Source organism: Geotrypetes seraphini, chromosome 1 (genome assembly GCF_902459505.1).
Source record: "Geotrypetes seraphini chromosome 1, aGeoSer1.1, whole genome shotgun sequence".
Taxonomy (NCBI): Eukaryota; Metazoa; Chordata; class Amphibia; order Gymnophiona; family Dermophiidae; genus Geotrypetes; species Geotrypetes seraphini.
This window is the reverse complement of record NC_047084.1, coordinates 236,601,675-236,620,140: the sequence shown is the minus strand read 5'-3', so window position 1 is coordinate 236,620,140 and position 18,466 is coordinate 236,601,675. Positions and strand designations below refer to the sequence as shown.

The window sequence follows — 18,466 nt, the reverse complement described above, 5'->3', positions numbered from 1 at the left end:
CGCATGTGTGCTTAGTCTTTTATTATATAGGATGCTTATAGATTCTCCTATGCAAGAGGCACCCAACAATTCTAACTCTCCCTTCCTTCATTGAAAGGAATCTAAGGAGTCAAGAATTTCAGTCAATCTTTGGTTTTCAAATTTTCTCAATTATGGAATGAACTTCCTCTTATTTTAAGAAGTCCTGGTCCTTTTCAACTTTTTCATAAATCTTTAAGAACTGTTTTATTTGCCAAACACTTTGATTGTTATTTTTTTAGTTATTGTTAACCGAGTCGAGCTTCTTTCTGGCTGAAGATCCGGTATACAAAGCTAACTTTTAGTTTAGTTTAGTGAAATGTTTAAGTTCTGAGCACCTAAAAACAGAAACCCTACTTGTATTTTATCAGTATATTGATCAGTCACTTTCTTAAGTACCATGTTTCCCCGAAAATAAAACCTACCCCGTAAATAAGCCCTAGCATGATTTTCGGGATAGATCTTACTATAAGCTCTACCCCGAAAAATAAGCCATTAGTCACTGGCAGCAGCGCTTCCCTGCACACACCCCTCTCCCCTCCCCCCCGCTGACCCCACTGCCCCTGGCCGACCGCGAGACAGAAATACTGTACCTTGTAACAAACGGCAGCATCGCAGCAATGTAGACAGGCTGCTTTGCGGCCTTTTCCTGCCCGGGCGTTCCTCTGCCGCATCACCGATGATGTCATCAGCAACGTGGCACACGTGTCCAGGTAAGAGAGGGCTGTGAAGCAGCCTGTCTACATTACTGCGATGCTGCCATTTGTTACAAGGTACATTATTTCGGTCTCGCGGTCAGCGAGAGAGATGGAAGGGTCGGCGAGTGAGTGCGCGGCAGCAGGGGGAGGGAGGGATACAAGCTGCAAGGGTTCTGCTGCACAAGGGATGGGAGTGAGTGATACAAGCTGCAAAGGTTCTGCTGCACAGGGGGATTAGAGGGAGGGATAGAAAAACACTGCACAAGGGGATGGGTGAGAGGGGAGGAAAGATGATACACATGTGGAGGAGAGAAAGGAAATAGGAAAAATTGGGGTGGAGGAGAGGAAGGGAGAGATTATCATTGTATATGGAAAAAAGAAGACCTACCCCGAAAATAAGACCTTGTGCTTTTTTTGGTCCCAAAATTAATATAAGACCATGTCTTATTTTCGGGGAAACATGGTATTGTAGAAAGTCAAACTGTACCTGGAACAAATGATTGAGTTTATGTTTTTTTTAGTTTTTAGACAACAAGATAGTGCTGCAGCTCAACAGTATGTGAGACAGGGGTGTCCAACTGCACTTCGAGCTGAACTGTGGGCTCTCATTCTAAATATTTCTAACCAACCTGAGGTAAGAAGCAAAAATGGACAACAGAGGTATAAGTGATACATGTTTATTAGTGATCATTTAACAAATAAATGTGATTTTAGCCATTGCTCTATTAATTTTATTTAAATTGGTATTTAGTGTGTATTAGTCAAATTAAAATGAAAATGTTAATTACAGGGGAAGGATACCAGAGAGTGTAAAGAAAGTGACTGCCTAAATCCTATGTTTTGCTTCTTCCCTCCATTTGGAAACAATGATACAGCTAAGCAGTGGAAGCTGGCACCTAGGGCAGAGGCACCCAGCATCACCACACTGTGTGCCCCAAATATGCTCTTCCCTGCCACTTCGACATTGCAATGCCCCCCTGCTTTTCCCTGCTGCCCCATCGCTGCATACCCCCTCCCCTCGTACCATTGCACATCTTCACTGAAAGCAAGTAGGTGAAATACCTGCTGCTTGCACCAGTTGAGCCTTCCTTGTTTCATCAGTTCTGGCTTCACGAACAGGACGTGACACCAGAGTGAGTGACTAGGCTGGTGTGAGCAGTTCTTAGGACAGCTTGCTCTCTGCCGGTGAAGATTTAAATAGGTAGCAGTGGAGGGGTGCCCTTCAGAGAGTTGTCCCATTCCCAGTGAGAGGAAGAGGAGAGGTACCTGCGCCCCCACCAAGTCTGCACCCAGGGCAGTCTGGACCTCCCCCTCCGCCCCTCTTGTTGTGCTACTGCTGCTAAATGATCTTAAAGGTTACCAGATGGTGAGGATGCAATATGGGCTGAGCTGAGTAACAGTACTTGTGCTAATTAAACATGCTAAGCTGAGTCCCGATGGAACCACTTAGAAGGGACCTTTATACCAGATGACCGAATTGTGAGTTAGTCACTTATTTGCCTCTGCAATACATTTTGCTATATGCAGTCCTAGCTGCAGTCCTGTTAATTACCTGGAGAGAGAGGGTGGATAGCAGTTTGATATAAATAAACAGCCCACTTCCCAGGAAGAGCATTGTGGCCTGATGTTTGGCATAAGCATAGCAGAGTCTCCTGATATCTGTTATCAACTTCATTAGGCCCCATAAATTTTATGTTTTTCTGTCTCAAGTAAGGCTATGTAAAGACTGAGCCTTCTTGAAAAAACAAACAACACTATGGGGTGGTCAACGCCACAAGGACGGTTCGAACTCCCACAGCAATGGATCAAGGTACCACAAATGAACAGATGTCCACAAGCAAACTATGTGCAACCAATTCCTGGACATCCAAGAGTTAAAATGGTGTGGTTTATTAATATAAAATACCAATACAATAAACACAAATGATTAAAAGCCAATACATTAGTCACAAATAAATAAAAACCAAGCAATCTGCTATGAATAGAAGTCCTTGCTGTGATCAGATGACCTGACCCAACACAGGCCATGTTTTGGCAAGATTTGCCTTCTTCAGGGGTCCTTAAATACAGCTATAAAAACTTCTGCTTCTCAGTAAGTGATTATCAGAAGAATTTCAGTGCTGCTACGGTGCTGGCTCCAAGCTGAAAAAGTAGCCCGCGCCTGGACAGGGAGCTTATAAAATCTGTAAGTACCTCCATGTGTGCATATGCACCCACGTGACACGGCTCGTGTTGGGTCCACAGCAAGGACTTCAGTTCATAGCAGAGTGTTTGGTTTTTATTTATTTGTGACTAGTGTATTGGCTTTTATTCATTTGTGTTTATTGTATTGGTATATTAATAAACCACACCTTCTGTAGCAACTCTCCAGACCAGCATAGGTTAATCTTACAAGTGGGTTATATCTCATCATGATAAGCAGGTGGAGACTGAGACAAAACTTTGGAATAGTACATATCATGTGACTCCTCCCTAATTACCTCAGTCTTCTCTCAGTCTCCAGCAAGTGTGGTGAGCTGTACCCATTCTCCTTTGGTAGGGCTGTTGGAATTTGTTTAGTAATTTTTGTCCCCTTTTTGGTGCTGGATTAAGCTTGGGTGGACACTGTTTGGTGGTCCGTCTGACCTTGGGGGTGTCAAACCCAGCGGGGGGAGCGGGTCTTGAGTGGGGTCCCTCCCCCCTTTCCTCCACCTCCCCTACATTTTTTTAAAGGTGCCTCAAAGGTAAGCCTTACCCCCTGGTGGTAAGGCATACTGTTTAGAGAGCCAAGGCACTCGCAGCCAGCCTGAAAAAAGCTGTTCAGGCTGGGGTGGTGGAGGAGCTTCGTCAGTAGCAGGTGCCGGCATCCAGGTCTCCCTGCCACTAGTGCCTCGCGAGCCGGCAGAGCTTTGCAGGGAAGCCCGATCTTTTCCTGCTGCACATGGAGGAATTTCCTCAGCCACTGTAGGTGCGGCTGGGGATTCCCTGTCATCTGTTTCTCTCAGCTGATGCTGGCTTTTGCCTGGGACAGTTCAGTCTTCTCAGACATTACAGGCCCTGGAGGGGCTATTTTTGGCACGTTTTTTGCCGTTTTTTTCTCAGTTAGCCCCTCTGTGTTGTATTTAGTCTCAGGTGCCTTCTCCCTGTTTTGACATAACAGGGACAGGTTACAGCTGGGTCCTCTGCTGGGGCAGGGAGTCCCATGTGGCCGCTGGGGTTTTTTCCCCCCCTCATTTTCTTTTTGCTTTGTGTAAAGCATATTTTCTGGCGGTCGGGAGTCCTACTTGTGTCCAGGGGGTCTTGGGGGTTTGTTCCCTCCGCATTCCCTGATGTTTTGATCCCTTAATTCTTTTCACGTCTCCCCTCCTCCTCCCTTGTCCAGGAGCCTGCTTATGGCCTCGGACGAGAACTTGTTGTCTGAGGAGAGTTTTAACTAATGCATGAGGACCTGGACTCTTGGGACACCTCCAGGAACCTCTCGAGGGGACAGCCGCTGGTACTGGGGACTTGTTTTTTTCTATCTACCAGCGAGGAAGCGTTTCAGGTGCGCCTTTTTCAGAGGGATAAGCTCTCAGATCTGATTCAGCAGATCTCCTTGGTGTTGCGCTTTGAGGAGGCGCCACCTGTGACCCCGAGTTTCGAGGACCCTCTTCTTTGGGGGATTTTCTCTGCTTCCCACTCTTGTCCAATACATCTGTTTTTTTCTGGATATTATCCTGGCGCAGTGGGCTTCGCCGGAGGCGTCTTTTCGGTTTGTGTGCTCCTTGGCTTGTTTGTATCCTGTCCCGATGGGGGATAGGACTACTTAAAGTCACCAGTGATGGACGCGGTGGTCTCAGCTTTTGCTATGTGGCATACTGTGCCCGTCGAGGGTAGTTCATCTTAACAAACTCTGAGGAGCATAAGTTGGAGACCATTCTTAAACAAAATTTTGATGTGTCTGCCTTGGGGGTCCAGGCAGCTATTTGTGCGGGACTGGTGACTCGGGTCATGTTTCACTGGGCCGAGCAGGTCCTTAACAGTGAGTCTGATCATAGTCAGGAGGTGGCGAAGATTCAGATGGCTGCCTCTTTCCTCTGATGCCCTCGATGACTTCTTGTGGACGTCTGCCAAATCCATGGCGGCGCGTCGGACGTTTTGGCTTCGGGCTTTGTCGACGGATGCGGTGTCCATCACTAAACTCTCTAAATTTTATTTTTTGGGGGTCCTGGTTGTTTGCCAGAGGTTTTGGACTAGTTAGCTCAAACTCTGATGGACTCTAAAGTGCCCTGCCTGCCTGAAGACGGTGCTTGCCAGGTTGTTCGAGATGGCACTGCTCGGGGTAGTCTGCGAGATTTTCCCCTGAGCGTGGGACTGCTCCCTACCTGACCACTGATTTTGCCCAGGGTCGTTTCTTTCAGCGAATGCAGTCCTGTCAGATCCATTGGGAGACTGAGAATCTCTCCAATGGTTCCCCTGCTGTCCGTCCTGCCCAATGACTCTGTGCCTGCACCCCCTCTGGTTCCAGGGGATGCTCGGCTGGAGGTGATTCAGGATGGTTCTGCTCTGCAGTTTGCCCATTCCCTGCCAGATCATTTTCTAGCTTCTCCTTGTCACGCAGCGTGGAAGAAGCAGGTTTTTAGCCAGATCCTTAAGATTGCTAGATCTCTAAGCTGTTGTTCCGGTTCCCCCTCAGGTACTGGCAGGTACTCGATTTACTTTGTGGTGCCCAAGAAAGTGGGGTCGTTTAGGCCCATTTTAGATTTGAAGGGGGTCTACAGGGCTCTCTAGAGTTCTATCTTCTTGCTTGGAGACACTGCAATATGTGATTCTGGCAGTTCAACCAGGGGAGTATTTAGCCTCTCTCGACCTGACGTAGACCTCCTTCCATGTTCCAATCTGGGCCTCCCATCAGCGCTTCCTTTGTTTTGCGATTTTTAGTCAGCCCTATCAGTTCTGTGCGCTTCCTTTTCATTTTGCCATGGCTCCACAGATGTTCACCAAGGTTATGGTTGTCGTCGCGGCGGTCTTGCAGACAGAGGGCATTCTGGTGCTTTCCTACTTGGAAGACTGGTTGATTCGCATAAAGTTGTAGGAGAGCACCCAGGTCATGGCTCGGGCGGTGGAGTTCCTACAGTCGCTGAGATGGGTTGTCAACCTTGCCAAGAGCCGGTTGGCCCCCTCACAGTGCTTGGATTATCTTTTAGGAAGGTCTTTTGGGAAGGTCTTTTGGGAAGGTCTTTTGGGAAGGTCTTTCCTCCCAGAGGCCTGGGTAAGCAATTTGTAATCTCAGTTTCGCCTGCTTATGGCATCCTGGTGTCCTCGGGCGCAGGATTTCCTCCAAGTCTTGGGGTCAATAGCGGCTTCCCTCAACATGGTGAGGTGGGCTCGGGCCCACATGTGTCCTCTTTAGTTCGCTCTGCTTCGGAGGTGGTCACCAGAGGCATTGTCTAGTTCACCCTGTTCTTCTGCGGGGCTTGGCTCGCTGCAGTCTTTGTTAGTGGCTCTAGACCTCCCATATTGTTCAAGGGATGAGTGTGGATCAGGTATAGTGGACGGTGCTTCTCATGGATGTCAGTCTCCTTGGTTGGGGAGCTCTGTGTCTAGGTCACTCAGCTCAGGGCACCTGGTCCATGGAGGAGGCTTCTTGGTCGATCAATGTTCTGGAGCCCAGTCTGGCGCTGTTAGCTTCTACTCCTTGGCGGGCAAGTCGGTCCGGATTATGTCGGACAATGTCACGGTGGTGGCTGATGTCAATCGTCAGGGAGGCACCAAGAGCACTCAGGTGGCACAGGAGGTGGCTCTGCTCATGGTCTGAGCAGAGTCTCATCTTCAGGTTATCTCGGCCTCCCATATAGCTGGAGTGGAGAATGTTCAAGCAGACTTCCTCAGTCGTCACGTGCTAGCTCCTGGAGAGTAGTGTCTAAGCCACGTGGCCTTTCAGTTAATAGTGCAGTCTTGGGGTCAGCCCCTCATGGACCTGATGGCCACGAGTGTCAATGCCAAAATACCCCGCTTCTTCAGTCGTCGCAGAAACAGTCAGGCCGAGGGCCTGGATGCTCTGGTTCAACCATGGCCAATGGAGGGGTTGTTGTATGTATTCCTTCCGTGGCCATTAGTGGGCAGAGTTCTTCTCTGCATTGTTTGTCACCTGGACCTGGTGGTTCTGATGGCTCCGGATTGGCCCCAACGTCCGTGGTATGCATATCTGGGGTCGGATCCTTTTCCTCTGCCTCTTTCGCCCGATCTGAGACGGGGCCCCATTCCCTGGTTCGATCTGGCTCCCTTTTTTGTCTTACCGCTTGGCTCTTGAAAGGGAACGCCTAGGTAGAAAGGGGTATTCAGATAAAGTGATCTTCTCTCTCTTGGGGTCCCTCAGTCTTTCCACTTCTTGGGCTTATTTGCGGTTTTGGCGTATATTTGAGGAGTGGTATATGGTGCAGGGAGTGGTCTCTTCTCGCACTTCCCTACCTAACATCTTAGAGTTCTTGCAGGATGACCTGGGCAGGGGCCTGGCTTGGTCTTCTCTCCGGGTTCAGCTTGCAGCCCTGTCAGCCTTTCGTAGGTTATTATGGGGTTAGCTTCTGACTGCCATTCCTGATGTCATTTGCTTTTTGCGGATGGCCAAGCTGCTTAATCCTCCCGTGTGACCGTCTGTTCCCTCTTGGGAGTTGAATCTGGTTCTGTCCGGGATGGTGAGCCCCCCCGTTTGAGCCTTTGGGTGCCTGTTCGTTGAAGGACCTTACTCTTAAAGCAGTCTTCTTGGTAGCTATTACTTCTGCTAGACGTGTTTCAGAGCTGCAGGCTCTCTCTTGTAGGTCTCCCTTCCTGGAGTTTTCTAGGGCACGGGTCGTGTTATGGCCTGTTTCTTCCTTTCTGCTAAAGGTAGTTTCTCCTTTTCATGTCACTCAGTCGGTGGTCCTCCCGGGGCTAGATAGTCGGGAGGGTTCTTCTGAGCAGAAACAGTTGCGCAAATTCGATGTTGATCGGTTCCTTCGGGCCTGTATGTGGAGGACCCAGGAGATCAGGAAATCAGATCATCTTTTTGTCCTTCTAGCGGGTCCTTGTAAGGGGGATGGTGCTTCCAAGGCTTCCATTGCGCATTGGATTAAAGAGACTATTGCTTCCGCTTACCTTCTTCAGATTAAAAAAAGCCTGTTCTGGAATTTCTCAAGGCTCATTCCACTCGGGGTTGGGCTGCTTCTTGGGCTGAATCTTCGCTGGTGCCTCCAGTGGATATTTGTAACGCTGCTGTTTGGTCTTCCTTGCATTCCTTTGTAAGACACTACCATGTGGACTTTCAGGCGCGTCGGGACGCGGTATTCGGTGAGCATGTTCTGGTATCGCTGGTCCAACCCATGATGGGGACTGCTTTGGTACATCCCACTTGTATGATTAACCTATGCTGGTCTGGAGAGTTGCTAAAGAAGGAGAAATTAGGTTCTTACCTGCTAATTTACTTTCTTTTAGCCTCTCCAAACCAGCATAGGACTCCACCCTATCTATTGTCGTGTTCTTGTGTGCAGATTTTAATTTTTCATTCGGTCTATAGTATTTTTCTAGGGACGGGGAGATTAAGAACAGCGGCTGTGACTTGGCTGGCGTAGCTGGCGAGCTGTGGGGACCTTTGCTATTTGCATTTGTTCCTTTGCATTTTCCAACAGCATTCCTATTTTTATTAGTTGTTACTCCTGTTCGGAGTCCTGTTTGTTTTTCTGTTTATAGTTCTTCGTTCTGCTTGGCTATTTGGCAGACTGAGGTAATTAGGTAGGAGTCACAAGATATGTACTATTCCAAAGTTTTGTCTCAGTCTCCACCTGCTGGTCATGATGAGATATAACCTGCTTGTAAGAATAACCTATGCTGGTCTGGAGAGGCTAAAAGAAAGTAAATTAGCAGGTAAGAACCTAATTTCTCCATTTTAACTCTTGGAAGTCCAGGAATTGGTTCCACATAGTTTGGTTGTGTAAAGCCTGAAACATATGATAGAGACTCTGCGGGTATTGCACAATGAGTATGATGAGGAGCCTAGTTGCAAGTGGAGTAAGGGCTAGATATATACGTATGTTGTATTTGGCATTCTTCCCTTTGTTGCATTTACTGCTTTTTGGGAGTGTAAATTGATCTGTGCTTTAGACCAGGGGTGTCAAAGTCTCTCCTCGAGGGAAGGAATCCAGTCGGGTTTTCAGGATTTCCCCAATGAATATGCATGAGATCTATTTGCATGCACTGCTTTCAATACATATTCATTGGGGAAATCCTGAAAACCCGACTGGATTGTGGCTCTCGAGGACTGACTTTGACACCTGTGCTTTAGACAATGGATTTTGCCTCCCTTTATCAGTTATTTTGTGGGTACCTGAACTTTTCCTGCACATAGTGAGTGGAGTTTTGGATAAGACTTATTGCATTGTGTTGAGACTTGATAGACACTCTATAGAGCCTTTTGGGAGTCCTTTAACAGTTTCTACTCTGCTGAGGCAGTGGGTTGGGGGGGGGAGTGGGGGTTCAGTTGAGGTAGTGGATCTCTGACTGGCAGGGCTTGGGCACTCCCACTATCCCCCCCCCAAAAAAAATTGATTTTTGGCTGCATCTGTAACAATTCTATGCATTCAATGAATTACTTCATTGCAAAACACAGGTAATTTTCAGAATCTTAGATGATTTCTCATCTTTTTATAATTAAAGTTTTCATAATTTTTTGGTTGTGTTGAAGGGTTGAGTAAGCAGAATTCTTGCTAAGGTTTTAGAACTGAATAAGTGCCTTCCATTGACAAGATGTCATTTTCACTTCCCTAACCCTTGCTCTAGATAAAAGTAATAAAAAAATTAGTTTTCCACATATTTTGGGAAAAGAATCAGAGCTGCATCATTATTAAAATGCCTACAGAAAAGATGACAAAATCCACAAATTAATACTTTGATTCAGTTTTCATTCAAAAGACATATGAGGTCTTTCTAATAAAAATGATTACAAAAAAAAAAGACATGAGGTATCTGAGGGTTTAAAGGGAGAAACTACATTGATCTCTTTGCTGAAAATAATACAAACTATGAAGATATATAAAAAAATAAAATTTACATTTTGTTATGTCACATTTTACAGAGAAGTTTGAAAAAATAAGGAGCATAAAGCAGTAAAAACAACCTTTTCCTTTTTTTTTTTTTTTATGTTCAAAATATTTTATTGGTTTTCATGAAGAGTACAACAATTAAAGAGCAAAACAGTACCCACATCAGGGAAATCCTGACTTTCAAATAAAGGAACCTCATAGTTCCTCAGACACTGCTAAAAAAACCCTAGTAGTTCTTTTATTAAGGCGCGCTAACCGATTTAGCGTGCACTAAATGCTAAGGTATCCATTATATTCTATGGGCGCCTAAATCGGTTAGCATACCTTAATAAAAAGACCCCCTAGTCTTGGTGATAATTCTAAAACAAAATTCACAATTCATGTTGCAAGAAAAACCTGAACTTCATTATACAGTAGAGAAAGTAGAGAAGCCTTTGCTTAGGTTTGTTCCAGAAAACTTTTGCTTCAGTGTAGGGATTAGTAGCCTCATAAAAATTAGCTGCATGCACAGAACTCTGATTGTAATAACCATATATTCTGGTGTGCTTGAAATCTCACACTGCACCTAGAAATATCATTATTTAAACTAGGGAATTATGTATTATTTCTTTTAATTTCTAGGTTATGTTGTATTATGAACAGCTTAAAGCGAATGTGATTCTGTATGACCTCTTAGCCGACAGCCTGATCTACAAAGTGAGTGATTCATTTAATAGTAATATTTTAACTTTTTCTTTATTAAAGAAGAAAATGCAAAATAACATTTACTTGTAAACAGCCCTTTATTTGTTTTTAGTATCCTTTCATATATGTTATTTTGTTTTTTATATCCTTCACATAATGCTGCTTATATTATTTTTGGTCTGACCACATAGTTAATTTGACTATTTCAATTTCTTATCAAATGATCCAGAAGCCAAAGAAGTCTTCGTTCTTTGTGAGGGAAGACGTTGATTTGGGGAAATTGAAACAATTATGGCTTCCTCAGCTGGACACTTTAGCCCAGCACGAGGTATCTGAGGCAGTAAATTCTTGTACAGTCCCCCCCAGACATGATTTTCACAGAAATTGGGGCAGAAGGCTCAAGCAGGGTCTCTCTGGAGGTAGAAGGTACTGCATCCATGCAAACTTTGCCCCCTTGCGGGCCGCAGCACACATGGAACACTGCTGTGCATCCAGAAGCCATCCACAGCAAACAAGGCATGAATCCATTCCATCCTGACTTGGGGAGGCCATCTGTGAACTTTGGAGTAAAATTGAAGTTCCTAACTATAAAAAATATAGTTTTATTCAAATCAAGAAAAATCCAAGATAGCCGCCATGGGTGCTGATTTTGCACTAAAATAGACCGGGAAAGGGACAGGAATCCCTTAAAAAAACATCGATTTAGGAATTTTAGAGGTGGGGAGGGGTAGGGCATGCAGGGAAACCACCCAAAACCCCCCTTTTTAAGACCCCCCCAAATGGCTAAAACAGGCTGTCAATCTGTTACTCACTGTTCCATTGTGTTGTATGAGAGAAGCTGCAGGCAATGTTTTAACAGCATGTAGGAAGATCTAAAGCCTCAGGCAGCTGGAAAGCTACACCACTGGCCCAACCACCACGGCCGGTGACCTCCGCCTCCCTCGGTTATGTCATGCAACTACCAGGCGGAGGCACGCAATCCAGCTCCACAGAACCGCTCAGCCTGCAGTACAATCACTAGAGGATGAACCTGGAGTAAGCTAGCTCTCGATCCCGGAGCCCCAATCTGACTTGCAGGCTGTTCAGGGAGCTTACTGCAGTGCAAGGAACCCCCCCCCCCCCGAAGCAGACGTTCTCCAACAGTCTGCGATCTCCTGCTGCAAGGATATCCCCGCAGGGAACTTCCACAGCACGAGGGCAAACATGGGAAGGAAATACTGAAAAATACTGAAAACTATAAAAAGAAACATGAGCAGAAGAGATAAGCTCCTACAGGCTGGCTTGTAGGAAAGCAAGACTGATGTCCAAGGGGCATGCTCCAGGTTATGCTATCAGAGGGAGGAGTTAAGATTTAAATCATCTGAGGCTTTTTACAGTGCCTGGTGGCAAGGGATGCATAACCCACTGGATCCAGAATAAAGGGAGGATTTACAAGAAAGATTAGCAAAGGTAAGAGCCTAATCTTTCATTACTGGTATGATACTCCTACAGCATGTCTAAACACAATAGCTCCATTGAAGGAGATTTTTTTCTCAACAGTTTAATGTTGCACCATGGTTTTTAGTTGAAATAAAAAGATTAAAGCAATTACTGAGACAAAAGGATCAGAAATGGCGAAAACATTCTGATCAGGATTCTATGTTGGCATATCAGAATTCCTTAGATGGATATAAGAGCACCATTTTGGAAGCTAAGAAGGCATATTTTGATCAGAAAATTTATCATTTAGCAAGTTCATTGAAAGAACTATTTAGGGTGGTCATGAAGTTGACAAAAGTCATGATTTTCTAGTGTTTTTTGTGGCTAAAGTTCAGAATATTTCTTTTGCTAGTGGTCATGCATTTGCAGAATGTGTTATGGTCAGATTTTGAGAATGTCTGTGAGACACAATTAAAAATGATTATTCAGAGTTTGATCACTTGATCCATTTCCAGTTGGAGTATTGTCTGGTATGAGTGAGGCCCTGACACTTTCTGTTTTGACTGTTGTATCTCGATCTCTGTCTGAGGGCTGTGTCCATATAGGATTGAAAAGAGCTATAGTTTGTCCAATGTTAAAAAAATAAGCAGGATGGAAATGAGGTAGAGCATTATCAACCTATTTCATCTTTAAATTTTTTGGCAAAGGTATTAGAAGAAGCGTTGCAAGTTCCAGTTTGGATTTCGACCCAGACATTCTACGGAGTTATTGCTTGCTTCTCTGTTAGGCTTTTTATATCAAGGCATTGATCATGGTGATTGTTTCTTTATCCAAGTTTCCAAGTTTATCTAGGTTTTCATATACCGTGTTTCCCTGAAAATAAGCCGTAGCATGATTTTCAGGGTAGGTCTTAATATAAGCCCCTACCCTTGAAACTAAGCCCTAGTCACCGGCAGCAGCACTTCACCCCGCCCCCCTGCTGACCCATCCATCTCTCCCTCCCATCTGAACCCTGACTGTGAGACCGAATAACTTGTTTGTTTGTTACGGAGGCAGAGGGATTATCTCACTTTTGATAATTTTTGTACTGTTATTAGTTATTATTTTTAAAGTACTAACTTATAAGGCCCCTGTTGTGTTTAGTTCTTTATTTCATCTTTATCAGCCAATGCGATCATTGCGTTCCGAGAGTCAGATATTGTTTCAAGTTTCATAAGTGAGTTCTGTGAGACTAGCAAGACTCACTTTTTGGTGACAGTGCAGGGTGTGTTATTGTGGAATGAACTGTCTATTGAGATTAAACAGGCATCTAGTGTGTTGCAATTTAAGAGATTGGTAAAGACCTAGTTATTTGAAAGAGCATTTTCTTGAATGGTTTTATATTTCTTGTATGATTTGATTATATTTGTCTGTTTGTTATGATTTCATTGTGTATGTTTTATTGTACGTCATGCTGCGGGCAATTAATTTTTAAATAAAATTTAAAAAATGTAGTGTTCTTTAGCAGGAATGCTGGACACCAAGGGGAGAAAGAAGGAGTGGATGGAGAATTAAATATAAACCCTCTGTTTATATTCAAGTTAACATTGTTTTTCTACAAGTATGTATCTTGGATTCCAGTTAGCCCTTTGGGCCCTGAAGAATATTGTGTAATAGGTTGCTAGAGTCTACAGGGGTACTCCCTGTTCCTCTCTCGTTCTTATCCTTTACAGATGTTCCTGGCTGTTTTAAGACTAACTGATGCTTGCAGGACAGTGATGAGGTAAGGGGGAGGGGTTTAAGTCTCTGAAGTTTGAGGCTTCCTACAAAGTCCTGGCGGATAGACAGAAATAACCCACTGGTCCTGGAATAAAGTGTGGATTTACAAGAAAGATTAGCAAAGGTAAGAACCTAATCTTTCTTTAATAGTCAATAAAAATGGCTATAAGCTTTTACATAAAAATGTTAGTATATGGTGAAAATATATATTCTCTTTTCTTTTGTAGGATGTGAAGCTAACAGCAAGCAATGATGATTTCTATTTTGTATTTGAAGACTACTTATACCAGGTAGATATGTTTGATCAATAGCAAAATAAACCTTTGAAAGTATTCTATTTTTCTGAGTATAGTTGATATTAAAATAGTTGTGTGGGTTGCAGAATGACTGCCAAGTATATATTGTTTTGTATAGCAAAGATGTTAGCTTTGTTGGTTTTTTTTAATAAAGTCTTAGTTTTGCTTTTAAAAGGGCATCCTTGGGGGCTTAGGGACCAATAGGGAAGGTGAAATTTTTGTTTACTGTTAATAATATTTACTAACAAAAACAATAGTAGAATAATATTACAGTATTGATCTACAGTGATGAGATAGTAATTGGCAGAACGAGAGTCATGGCCTCCTGATCTCCATCAACAGTGCCAGAAAGTACATCCTGATCTCACTGCATAGGAGAGCACCCTCTCATTCTACTACTGAACTCATTTCTCTTCAACAGTAGGCATAAGCTACTGCTCTAGCATTGTTAAACAGAATCCTGACAACCTTGCCCTGCACTGTCAACTTGAAAGTTTTCAGCACTCATCAAACTACTATCATCTGCAGACAGTACATCGACCAATCAGCCTTGGAGACTGATTACTGCCTCAGCATCATAAAGCCAGGTAGACCTGTGACTTCTTGTTATTGGAGAGGCTCCAGATGAATTCCCTTAGCTAGATTCCTGGGATCCAACCACCAAGACAGGATGTCATCCACGGAGCCCAGTACGGACAGTGATAAAAGTGTATTGCTGCTTTAAGTTTTTAGAAACTTACCGCGCATAAGCAAGTGCCTTCCCGCCGGGTGCCTTATCACTGTACCTCAGTTCTTTGTTTTCCAGGGAGCGAAGAAGTGCTTTTTTCTGAACTCTGTCCAGTGCGATTGTTGCCTTCCCGTCAATGTCTCTTTTCTTGGTTTTGCCAAGTTTTTTTCATTTTATCTTATTTTATATTTGGTTTGGAAAAAACAAAAAAGTAGATTCTAATAATAATTTTGGTGTTCTTTTTCCTCGTTTCCTACAGATGGGCCTTTGGCCCTCTATTTTTCTCCCTCGGCAGGCTTTTCTTTTTCTGTCACCAAAATTGAGTTTAACCTTGCCACCAAGATTTTCCCATCCATGTCGAAACCATCAAGTGGGTTTAAGAAGTGCTGTTGGTGTCAGTGGCCTATTTCCATCACTGATCGGCATAGTTGATGTTTGCAGTGTTTGGACCCTGAACATCGAAGTTATTCCAGCATCAGGGAAGCCTGCTCAGAAGCCATCCTCTTTCCAGCAAGCGTTGCAGGCCTCTACAGCAGTGGTTCCCAACCCTGTCCTGGAGGAACACCAGGCCAATTGGGTTTTCAGGCTAGCCCTAATGAATATGCATGAAGCAAATTTGCATGCCTATCACTTCCATCATATGCAAATCTCTCTCATGCATATTCATTAGGGCTAGCCTGAAAACCCGATTGGCCTGGTGTTCCTCCAGGACAGGGTTGGGAATCACTGCTCTACAGCATTTGAGTTCCTCGATGCAGGCCAAGCATCGACGCCAACACTCTTCTTCAGTGCAGGCTGTGTCTCCTTCAGCGTGTGCATCCTCTTTGAGGTCACCTACCCCTAAACACCCTGCCGCACCAATGGTACTGGCTATTGACCAAAGGGTACAGATTTTCAGTGAGTTTTTACGGAGAGAGATTGGTGATATATTAAAATTGCATGCAACACCGGTTCTTGCATCGACTCCCTTGGTACTGGCCCAGCCTAAGCAGAGCATTTTGATGCCTCAGGGTACCAATTCCAGGTGTACACTGCATGCCGCTTTGCTTCCTATTGACACTTTAAATCCACGGGTTAAAACCATGGGCTTGCACTTCGGGGAAGGGCAGGCAAGTCGGGGCTGAGCAGGAAAGTCAGGGGCTGAGAGCAGGAGATCGGGGCTGAGAAGGGCGGCAAGACAACTGAAAAGTCGGGGGCTAAGAGCAGGAGATCGGGGCAGAGAACAGAGAAGCAGAGCAGAGAGCAGGAGAGCCGGGGGAGGCAGAGAGCAGATCGCAGCAGAGGCAGAGAACGGGTTTATTTCAGGGCTGGCAGGGCAGTCGGAAAGTAGGTGAGCGACTGGTCCCAAGCAGTCGCTTCTTGTTGATTGGCTAGCCCAGTTGGTGTTCAAGATTTTTGTTTAGTGAATCGCATCCCTGCCTACTCTGCATGCTGTTTCCCTCATTTGCATGCATGGATCGGAATCGGATTGGTACACAGATTAGTGAATCGGGTCGGAGGGAAATCGGGTCACAAAGAGCTCGTACACCGATTGGTACACGATGGGTTTGCTTAGTGAATCTAGCCCTATATCCCTTATCTATATCTTTAGTAAAATGTGACTGCACCCTTAGTACTATGCCAATATAATGTGAATGTACCATTATTCGTATGCCTTAGTTCTATGCCAATATAGTGTGAATGTACCCTTATTCATATGCCTCAAAAACATTGTGAATGTATCGTTGTAACCTGTTCTGGGCTCCTGTGGAAGATGGGCTAAAAAAAACTACATAAATAAATATATATACAGTAAATATTAGACAATTGGGAAAGGCTCTCTCTGTCAAGTTGGAGGCTGACATTGAACCCAAAGCTGAACTACTGGATACTTTAGACTTTGATGAACCTCCTAAGGAGCTACTTAAGTTGCCCTTACATGGTTTCCTCAAGGACGCCCTCTTTAAAAATTGGGAGACTCCTTTTTCTGTCACTATAGCTCCATGAAAAATTGATTCTCTCTCTAGAATAATATCCTGTTTGGGGTTTGACAAGCCACAACTCCAACATCAGTCCTTGCTTGTAGAATCAACCCTTAAAAATTTCAACAGCTCCAGGGTTTATGCCTCAGCGCGACTAGGATGAGACGGAAGGACTATGGATAAATCTGGTCATCATCTTTATCAAAATTCTGTGTTGGCCAATAGGATTCTAAATTATAACTTCTACCTGTCCTTTTACCTTAAGCATTTGGCAAGGCACTTGTCTGAGTTTGAGCAACATCTTCCCTCAGATCGTCTTGAGGATTTTCAAAACATAGTTCACAATATCCTACAGACCAGAAAGTATATGGCAAGAACTGGAATAGAAGGAGATATACTAAGATGGATAGGCAAATGGTTAGAAAACAGATTGCAGAGGGTGGGCATAAATGGAAAGTTCTCAGACTGGGAAGAGGTAACGAGCGATGTACCCCAGGGATCGGTTCTTGGGCCCATCTTGTTCAATATCTTCATAAACGACCTAGAAGATGAAACAACAAGTAATTTAATCAAGTTTGCGGACGACACAAAACTATGTCGGGTAGTTGGGACACAAAAGGACAGAGAAGAACTTCAGAGAGATTTGAACCAGCTAGAGAAATGGGCAGAAAAGTGGCAGATGAAGTTTAACATAGAAAAATGCAAAGTGATGCACCTGGGTAAGAAAAACAAGGAACATGAATATAAAATGTTAGGTGTGACACTGGGCAAGACCGAACAAGAAAGGGACCTGGGGGTACTGATAGACAGGACCCTGAAGCCGTCGGCTCAATGCGCAGCGGCAGCTAAGAAAGCAAATAGGATGTTGGGCATGATTAAGAAGGGAATCACAAGTAGATCGGCGGACATCATAATGCCGCTTTACAGAGCAATGGTCAGACCACACTTGGAGTACTGTGTTCAACACTGGTCTCCCTACCTAAAGAAGGATATAACCCTACTGGAGAGGGTGCAAAGGCGAGCCACGAAGCTAGTTAAAGGTATCGAGAATTTGAGTTATAAAGAACGCCTCGGAAAACTGGGATTGTTCACCTTCGAGAAGAGAAGACTGCGAGGAGACATGATAGAGACTTTTAAAATACTAAAAGGATTTGACAAAATAGAGCAAGAAACATCGTTATTCACATTGTCAAATGTGACTCGGACAAGAGGTCATGGACTGAAACTAAGGGGCACCAGGCCCAGGACAAATATTAGGAAGTTCTGTTTCGCACAACGAGTGGTGGACGCTTGGAATGCTCTCCCTGAGGAGGTCGTGATGGAGACCAGCATTCTGGGATTCAAGAGCAAGTTGGATGCACACCTTCTTGCAAATCACATTGGGGGATACGAGTAAACAAGGTTTCTCAGCAGGGAACACCTAGCTTGGCCTCCGCGGGTGCGGGTCGCCGGACTGGATGGACCTAGAGTCTGATCCGGCGAAGCCATTTCTTATGTTCTTATTAACTGCATTTGAGCTAACATCCAGAGCTTCAGCCATGTCTGTGGCTATGAGACGTCTTGCTTGGCTGCGAGTTTCCAACATGAATATTAATCTCCAAGATCACTTAGCCAACATCCCATGTCTGGGTGAAGAACTCTTTGGTGATCAATACCAATTATTTCAACTACTAACAGAATTCACCACCCAGCCAGACAAATCACAGTGGACAGAAACATAAACTGCCAGAACTGCATACACCACATCATCACACCAACAGAGGGAAGAAGACTGACAAACCCCTCCAAGACCAAACCACACCCTCACCCAAGATCACTCATCTACCCAAAAACGACTTACAGGGCTCACCTCTCTCCCCAATCCTCTTTAACA

At 44.6% G+C, this 18,466-nt stretch overlaps 1 protein-coding gene across 4 annotated transcripts in view; it reads left to right on the top strand.

Moving 5' to 3' along the window:
- TBC1D19 (TBC1 domain family member 19) overlaps positions 1–18,466 on the top strand; it is a 318,950-nt gene that overhangs the window by 169,106 nt on the left and 131,378 nt on the right. For all 4 annotated transcript variants that reach the window (XM_033947994.1, XM_033948011.1, XM_033947985.1 and 1 more), the window contains 3 exons: positions 1,238–1,350; positions 10,370–10,444; positions 13,837–13,899. In XM_033947994.1, the coding sequence (XP_033803885.1) occupies positions 1,238–1,350; positions 10,370–10,444; positions 13,837–13,899 (251 nt within the window). The remainder of the gene's footprint in view (positions 1–1,237; positions 1,351–10,369; positions 10,445–13,836; positions 13,900–18,466) is intronic.